Source organism: Cydia splendana, chromosome 10 (genome assembly GCF_910591565.1).
Source record: "Cydia splendana chromosome 10, ilCydSple1.2, whole genome shotgun sequence".
NCBI lineage: Eukaryota > Metazoa > Arthropoda > Insecta > Lepidoptera > Tortricidae > Cydia > Cydia splendana.
The window spans coordinates 15467052-15475850 of record NC_085969.1 but is presented as its reverse complement, the minus strand read 5'-3'; the positions used below and the strand labels follow the sequence as shown (position 1 = coordinate 15475850).

At 39.3% G+C, this 8799-nt stretch overlaps 1 protein-coding gene across 1 annotated transcript; it reads right to left on the bottom strand.

Annotated features, from left to right (window-relative positions):
• Positions 1-3766: 3766 nt before the first annotated feature.
• Positions 3767-6151, bottom strand: LOC134794397 (uncharacterized). Its single transcript, XM_063766207.1, has 4 exons — positions 6018-6151; positions 5730-5904; positions 5335-5499; positions 3767-4480 (listed from the first exon to the last, which is right to left on the bottom strand). The coding sequence occupies exons 1-4, from the start codon at positions 6086-6088 to the stop codon at positions 4040-4042; spliced, it is 852 nt and encodes a 283-aa protein (XP_063622277.1). The 5' UTR covers positions 6089-6151; the 3' UTR covers positions 3767-4039.
• Positions 6152-8799: the final 2648 nt, after the last annotated feature.

Genomic DNA, 8799 nt, shown 5'->3' with positions numbered 1-8799 from the left:
CCTGAACCTTGCACTGCCTGAGGGCCCCGACATGCTTAATCCGGCCCTGATTAAAATCACCATTAAACGGTTCTAACGTCTTAATTTTATTTACTTTTAAATCTGAAATTTAAATCACAATGTGTAAACAGTGTGCGCGTTATAGGTATTGACAGCCTCTTAAGACTGCGTCGACCGTCAGTGGCGCCCTAATTAGTGGTATTGTGTTTTATAATAAACCAATTAATTTCTGTACATAGTGCATAGTAGGACAACAATAATAATACCTACATAATACTGATTCATGTATAGATGAATCAGTATATGTAGGTATTAATATTGTTGTCCTACTTATTCCCCAACTTTTGGTCTTTGTCCGAAGCACCATTTCGTAAGTTTCGGCCCGGCCGAAAGGTTCGGCCGTTTTTTGGCCGAAACCGAAACTACAGCCGAAACATGATGTTTTGGCCGAAACTGGCCGAAACCGAACCTTCGGTCGGACACTATGTATAAGTTACTCTATGGTTTACTAAACAACGTAGTGCTGCACTCTGGCGGCAGAACATTGCAGTAATACTCCCTATACAGTCAGGTGCAAAGAAAAAAGAAAACGTAAGCAAAGGTGCTGAGCTAAAAGAATTTCTGACTGTACCTACTAATATTGCATATTGTATTAACCCAACGTACACATGAGCAAGTGTATGAACTTACGATTGATACTAATCAATGTGTAAATTGGACTTTAGAAACGTTCGGCGACTTTCCTGACAACCCGTGCATGTTGAGATTGAGACACTTGCGCGTGGTACATATATGCTTATTGAGCATGTGCCAGCGCAAGTGACCCTTGTGATCTGCGTACTGGAGCAAGTAAACTAGCGAGCTAATACAAAAAATCGGACAAGTGCGAGTCGGACTCGCCCACCGAGGGTTCCGTACTTTTTAGTATTTGTTGTTATAGCGGCAACAGAAATACATCATCTGTGAAAATTTCAACTGTCTAGCTATCACGGTTCGTGAGATACAGCCTGGTGACAGACGGACGGACGGACAGCGGAGTCTTAGTAATAGGGTCCCGTTTTACCCTTTCAAATACAAATGTTTATTTCTTAGAATATGGTAGTACAATGATGGTCAAATTACAATAAGTGCGTCATATTCTGCCTCTATCGGCTCTATCGGCTTTGGGTACGGAACCCTAAAAACATGCGCATGGTGGCGCCAGTAGCTCACACTCTTCACCATTAGGGAATGCAATCTCGATCTCGCAAATTCGAGATCTCGCGAGATCTCGCACGAATTTTCGAGATTCAATCTCGTTGACAGGAAATCTCGATTTTAGCAATCTCGGTCGAGATCTCGATTCATATTTTCGAGATCTTGAACGAGATTGAAAGATTGATCCATGTGAATTACATTGTTTTGAGTAATCTTTTTGACCTTAGATTCATGTTGTTCATGCGGTGCTATTGTGTGCGGCCAGCTTTAGCTGACGATAAAAGCACTGTTCAGCGCTCTGTGCGGAAAAATCGGACGAACTTATCGTATCCAGTCACAATTATTTATGATTTTTGCTCACTTACCCTACATTTTTTTTGTAAGTTGCTGAGTGCTTGTCAAAAATATCAACTGAGCATGTTACTCTGCTTACATTTTTGTATAATTAAAAATAATTATTACCACTTATTCATAATTAGATGCAAATTAGAGATAAGTATGTACATATTTTTTCATTTTTTACAAAAAGTATTTTTTCTTATTAAATTTTAATTAATTTGTTGTTTTTATCTTTAAAATAAAACATGACGTACTCTGAATAAGTAGTATATACGGAATTCTTAGAATTATTTGCTCAAAATAACACATTTTTAATTACTTTGTCAAATCTCGATCTCGTCGAGATTAATCTCAATCTCGAAAGTGTGACCGCCGAGATCTCGAAATACCCTATCTCGATTCAAATTTTTCGTGCGAGATCTCGAATCGTCAATCTTGGTGCGAGATTGCATTCCCTATTCACCATGCATTATGTTCAAGCACCAAGTACAAACAGCAACACTCCTGACTGTACATCTTTGGACTTTATTACAAAAGGCATAAGGTCCACTGATGTACAGTTAACAGTGTGGGCGATGGTACCTAACTGAGCCACGTAGCCCAAGCTTGTTATAGACGCGTTTACCTAACCTACAGTCAGCAGCAGAAGTTGCTAAGCGGGCCAGGTGTTCAAAATGATCTAAAAGAGAATATCTGCCCGATTCGAACTTTAAGATACATCAATTAATAGATCTAGAAACGATATGGATTAGATATGTCACTGTCAAAAGTGACGTTATTGTTTGAAGAAACGTCACATTTGACACTGACATATCTAATCCATATCGTTTTTAGATCTATTAATTGACGTATCTTAACACATTCAATACCACTAAGTGCTACGGGTTACGCTCGTAGCGCGTAGCCACGGTTTCGTCGTATGTAGCGCGTAGTCGCTACGAACAGTGTACCCGACAGTCGGGTTCTTGGTGTTGAATGTGTTAAAGTTCGAATCGGGTCGTAAGAGCGTGTCAAGGTATACAATTTTGAACACCTCACCCGCTTAGCTACTTCTTCTGCTGACTGTACCTAACCCGCGCCTCCAAATGCGCGGGGTACATGTTACATGCGCCATGTGCAAGAACACAGAAGCAGTTGTAGGTATTGGAACTTATGAACCTTTTCTACGAAACTCAATTGACATCCAAAGAGAATATAACTCTTCTTGCCCGCTTGACATGTACTTATTTTAGACATATAAACATAACCATTGAAAATTCCATATTTCAGGCAAAATGCCTAAACAATTTTGAATTTTGAATATCATGCACGAAATACTTCAATAAAGTGAATTCAGTTAACCAATTTCAGCAGTTCTGAAGCTCCTTGTCCACAAGCACAAGCATGGCTTACATTTGAATCATTGATGAATCCTACAGAACAGGTACCTACCTAAAAATGGTTCTAAAAAATATGGCCTGTGTAAAATGATCCAACTTGGCTTGCAAGATTTACCTCTGCTTTATAGGTACGGTCTTCATAAAAGCTTTGGACACCAAGATTAAAGAACAATGTGGATTTAAAGGCTAACGAAACTGAAGTTCCTAGAACCTTGCAAAACCCTTTGCCAGTATGAAAAACAATCAAGATGAGGAATAATAAAACCTACTTTGGCATAAGTTCTCCCTTACTTAGAGATATAATTCTCATGGGTGTATTTTATGCCTGCATTGTAGAATATAAGAACGATGAGCGGAGATGAGAGGATACTGCGGGTATCAACCAATAGCATTGGTTGTGCCTAATCCAGCAGAGTGGAGAAAAAATGTGGATTACAACTAATTCTATTGGCATTGCTATTGGTTGATTCACGCAAGCCTCCTCTCACCTACGATATCTCGGTAGGTATATATAAGGCAGCCTACATGCCAGAGATTGGAGGTAAATTATACATCCATCTATAAGACAAACAGCATTCAAAAAGTGTAAATAAAGTATTGATATTGGAGATACAACATTATTTTATTCAAAGTCAGACCAACCAAGCTCACTCTGCACAGACTGCAGTGACAAAATGTAACAGTGGCACCAGACACGCACGCACGGTGCATGATGTTATCATAATAAAATCATAAATCATAATATATTAAGTGTGGAACTAAAAAAAATTAAAATTTAAGCCTTTCGTCACATCTGCACTGTACCACATCCCAAATTAAAATTACCAAATTATACTCTGTATCTTTAGTTACTTAAATAAAAGTAAACAAATAACTTGTACATTTTCGGGTAGTTCTACCATTTATTGATTAACCAACCAAATACAAAACCACCTGGATCTGTCACTGAACGACCTGACTTTAACCTACATTATTTGATCATGTAATGTTTTCATCTACCCTCAACTGGCTTAAGAAGCCATTTAAGGGTAGATTTCGTTTACTTATTTTTAAATACCTAAAGATACAGACATTACAGACTATAATTGAAGTGACATGCACTAAGGATTGTAACTTAGCTGATTTCAACTAAAACCATTGTAGATCTTTAGATTAGGACTATGGACCACTTCGAAAAACGTACAGGCATCTTCATCACCACTTGATACTTCGCTAACAGAACTTTCAACTCTACCATTTCTAGTTTTACTTCGATTACTTTTTATTTTATCCTTATGACTACTGTCAATTGTGTCTGAAAACCCGGAAATATTCTGCAGTTCACAACATAACTTGTACTCCATATCAGTACCTTTAGTATGTTTCTTAATCATGTTTAAAACTGTTTGCATGTAGCTGATTTTTGCATCTCGCCTCCTGAGTCTCAACTCGAGGCATTTCACCTTAGCTTGTAGTGATATTTCCTTACTTGTTTTCATATTGGTTTGTACTCCCATGTTACTAGTTTGTTTTCGGATGAGCGAGATTGAAGACTGGACTGAATTGCAACATGTGCATGGCACCACCTGTAATTAGTAGTAATATTTTGAGAAAATGTAATTTTCAATGCATTTTCAACTCTAACCATTTGACCACTAAAGACGGACGGGGCTACGACCCAAAATCACCCTTTGTTCATTGCGACAAGGTTCAAAATGACGCGCCGCACACTATAGGTGTGGCATTCAAATTGTCATTATGAGGTTTTGTTTTTATATCACCGAGCTCCTGGCCATGTTTCATTTGGCCAGCCTAGTGATACAGTCAGCAGCAGAAGTTGCTAAGCGGGCCAGGTGTTCAAAATGATCTTGATGCAACTTTGTTGTTAAGAGAATCAAGTAATCGTGTCAAGTGTAAGTGAGAGTGTCAAGGTAATTTTGAACATGTCACCTGCTTAGCAACTTCTGCTGCTGACTGTACCATAACATTGCATTGTCATCAAAATTGCAAACATAATTTAAATTACAACTCAATTCGGCTGTAATCTAAACAAACTAGCAAACAGTCATAATAAGTTAACCATTTAACGGGCATAAGGGTGTCAGAAATTACGCAAAAATTTAACCAAAGCACTTTGACATTCCCTTTGCCTTGTAAATAAATAAGCATGTTATGGTAATGGTATATATATCTTTTTATTTATTTATTTATAGCCTTATATCAGAAATACATTTTTTTTTAATACTGTATCTTCAGTTTTCCTTAATCTACGATAACCGATTCTGTGTGCCTTTGGGCAAAGGCCTCCCCCTATCTTCTCCACTCTTCCTTATTTTGAACTAATCTGGTCATACAAAAAAAAACAACTGAAATGGTAGTGGGATGGACATACTATATATATCTACTTAGCTATTATTTCTTTTGTCACTAGGATACCTACCATTTGGAAGGTCTGAGGTAGATTGGGATTGTGATCATATTCATCAGAATCTGACTGAGTTGTTTTCTCCGCACCTGCAGTGGTAGACACTCCCTTGCTTCTTGCAAGAGCCCTCTTCAACAAGGACAACTTTTCATTGTCATCATCGTCATCTGTTGAACTGTCCTGAAATTATTTTTAATGTGGTTAAAAACCCACAGATTATTGGTGTTATTGATAAATGTGATACAAGCCTCAATTAGGTTTTAATTGTTTATCATTCTACTTGATGCAGCAGTGAAGGTGTTAAATACTAAATTTGATAGACTTATACTGCAGGCTCTCAGCCTCTTACTACTGAGTAAATATACAAATTGTTTTGATGTAATGTCAAGTAATGTGGAGGAATAAAGTACCCTTTCAACAATATTTATAGACGGTACAGCACCCGGTTTGAGGACACGGCTCCCTCTGCCTTCAACAAAATCCTTCTCCTTGAAATGCAGGCTGCATATCTTGGCATGTACTGATTTCGATTTTATTTTAACGACTCTTTCCCATAACGGCAAATATTTCTTGTTTCTTGTAACACTGGAATGATTATTATTTATGTCGTAATCATATGTTTCAATATTTGTTATGATTAATCAAGAAATAGATCATAGAAAAACAAATAGGTAATTCAGAATAGGTTACCGTCTTACCGATGAAACGTCACACCGGTATTAAAAGGATTGTGTTCTGATTTACATCCAATCACAGCACACTTGCTCATTATGGCTACAATTTAAATAATAACAAACGTAAATGATTTTTAAATTTGTTGCAAACTTTAATAACAAACTTCAATGGTTTATTTTATTTTATAGCATAGCAAACCAAATCTATACCAAATCTGATTGATTCGATTGTCACATTGACATTTTGCGTTTGGATACCCATAATGGTGCGTAATCACCAACTCGAAATTAAACGCAGTGCGTTAACAGACGGACGTACCGGACCGCGTCGTTGGTCCTGTCCGTGACCTGTCTGATCGTATTGAACATAGATATAATATACTTAAAGATTACGTCTAAGCGAGCTGTCACTGTAACCACTTTTCTTTAGTGTACGATTAACAATGTAACTCCACCTTGCTGTAGCCATGTCGATAAAGTCATATCGATAAACTATCGACATTTCTTGCAATTATAATTTTACTTCGAAGGTTTAACGATACCTAAAATGAACAAAAACGCTTTTGTTCTTTATTGTCGTTATCAGATCACAATTTTATCGTCACGCCCCAGCAGGGAACGAAGGGAAAGTACAGATATTTAATTAAAATACATAGATACCTACTAAAATAAGTGTTCCGCAATAATTGAATTATTTTATTATATTCTAATATACTCATTATCCATTAGCATTTCAATTATGTTTATGTTTAACGAAGATATTGAAGCTTCAATTAATAGCTATTTCGTTCCGCTGTAAGCGTTTATCGATATATAACATGATTAAAATACGACTTTTCACATCCCTAAAAGAGCACACATACACGTTTTTACGCACACATACACAGCCTGGATGCACCAAAAAAGGCAACACTTTGATTTGAAGTTCATCTTGTCAACAGTAAGGTTGTCCTTTTTTGACAAATGGCATTTTTAAATGAGCGAGGAGAGAGAAGTGATATCAATCAATCAATCAATCAAAGCATTTATTTTCAGGCTACTAAGGCCCATAGATACATACCTTACAAACTAACATATATATACAATAATAAAAAACTTAAATACTAAAAAATCATTTTCGTGACGCAGTTTTCTGTTGCGGCGTCACTTGCTCTGGTGTAGGATTCGGCAGATTCCCACGGAACCGCCGAAATATCACACCCTTCGGCCAGAAGTCCGTGCTCGCGATGGCTTCCAGCAGCGGCCGCGGCACGCGCACCACAAACGAGCTGAAGTGCACGTAATGTCGCGATCGCAGCTGGAACACTTTCAACTCGTAACGGGTCTTCTTGCGAAGATATTCCACCACATCGTCTGCCGTGGCGGAAACATGCAGGCGCGATACGTATAGCGCCGTATTCGGCGTGGCAGCCCTCAGTCCAGATGCAATATCTGGCTCCGCTGTGCCACACTGGCTCTTGCGAGGCGCCTTGCGCGGCCGCCTCTCCTTCGACGCCTGCGGGAAACCTTTTTCGGCGCGGGGTAGCTTCTCATCTCGAGAAGCAGATTCGGGCACCTTCGGAGGTGCCTTTCTTTGTTTTGCAGCAGCAGCGTAATCGAGACCAGGAGTCACTGATACACCAACTGGAGCAGATGACGGTACGACGAGACGCGGCGTGCGGGGTGCGGGGGGCGGGCCGGCGGCGGGGACTGGCGTCATATCGCTCGTTGCTGACCCAGCATTGCACACAATTGCACGCGCATCACTACACGAGCCCAAGTCAGTGGCCTCGTGTGACCTACATACCGAAACAGTGGCACGGAGTGTCACTACCTCAGTACGAAGTTCACAAATGGTGTTATTGGCCACCTCTAACTTAGACTGCACCTCTGCCAAACTTGTCTTCAGGAATGTTATGTCCTTCAGCAGCCTGGTGACGTCGACGTGGTCGAAGGTAACCGGCGGTAACCGGTCCAGCCGCTTCGCAACGAAGGCAGGCACGTCGTCTGGATCGGTCTCCTTGAACAGTTTAATGATGTCCTGGAGACTACCCTATTTATTTATGTTCTGGAACATATTTTCTTTCATAAAATATAAGTTTCATCCATCAGACGTATTGGTGAAGGTCGACCATATATGTGGGATCTTAGACCATATACAAAATTTCGTGGGCTTGCCCACGGTTTGTATTAAAACGTGGGCCGTGGATGTAGCGTGCGCAGAAGTGGGGCGCCGGCCTTAAGCAAAAAACGGAAAAAGAATCACGTTTGTTGTATGGGACCCACTTAAGTATTTATTATATTCTGTTTTTAGTATTTGTTGTTATAACGGCAACAGAAATACCCGGAATGGTGGTGTGGTCTGGCCTAGTGGGTAGTGACCCTGCCTATGAAGCCGATGGTCCCGGGTTCGAATCCTGGTAAGGGCATTTATTTGTATGATGATACAGATATTTGTTCCTGAGTCATGGTTGTTTTCTACGTATTTAAGTATTTATATATTATATATATCGTTGTCTGAGTAGGTACCCACAACACAAGCCTTCTTGAGCTTACCGTGGGGCTTAGTCAATTTGTGTAAAAATGTCCTATAAATGTCCTATAATATTAAATACATAATTTGTATGAAAATTTCAACTGTCGGACGACAACGGAAGACGGACGGACGATCAAACGGACAGCGGAGTCTTAGTCTTCGCCGTATTCCTTGAAAGGGGTTATTTTATGGGTCATTTGCAATGATTTAAGTCCAGTCAACCAGGGGTCAAAACTCATTGGTTTTCAAGTTATATGATTTTTTAGTTTTTTGTTTACAAAACCCGCCTTT

Bases quoted from the DNA above. Each gene is read 5' to 3' on its own strand.
- LOC134794397 (XM_063766207.1), bottom strand. From the start codon at position 6,088: ATGAGCAAGTGTGCTGTGATTGGATGTAAATCAGAACACAATCCTTTT. The intron at 5,905-6,017 runs GTAAGACGGTAA...TAATCATTCCAG, and splicing joins ACCGGTGTGACGTTTCATCG to TGTTACAAGAAACAAGAAAT. The intron at 5,500-5,729 runs GTACTTTATTCC...AAATAATTTCAG, and splicing joins CTATAAATATTGTTGAAAGG to GACAGTTCAACAGATGACGA.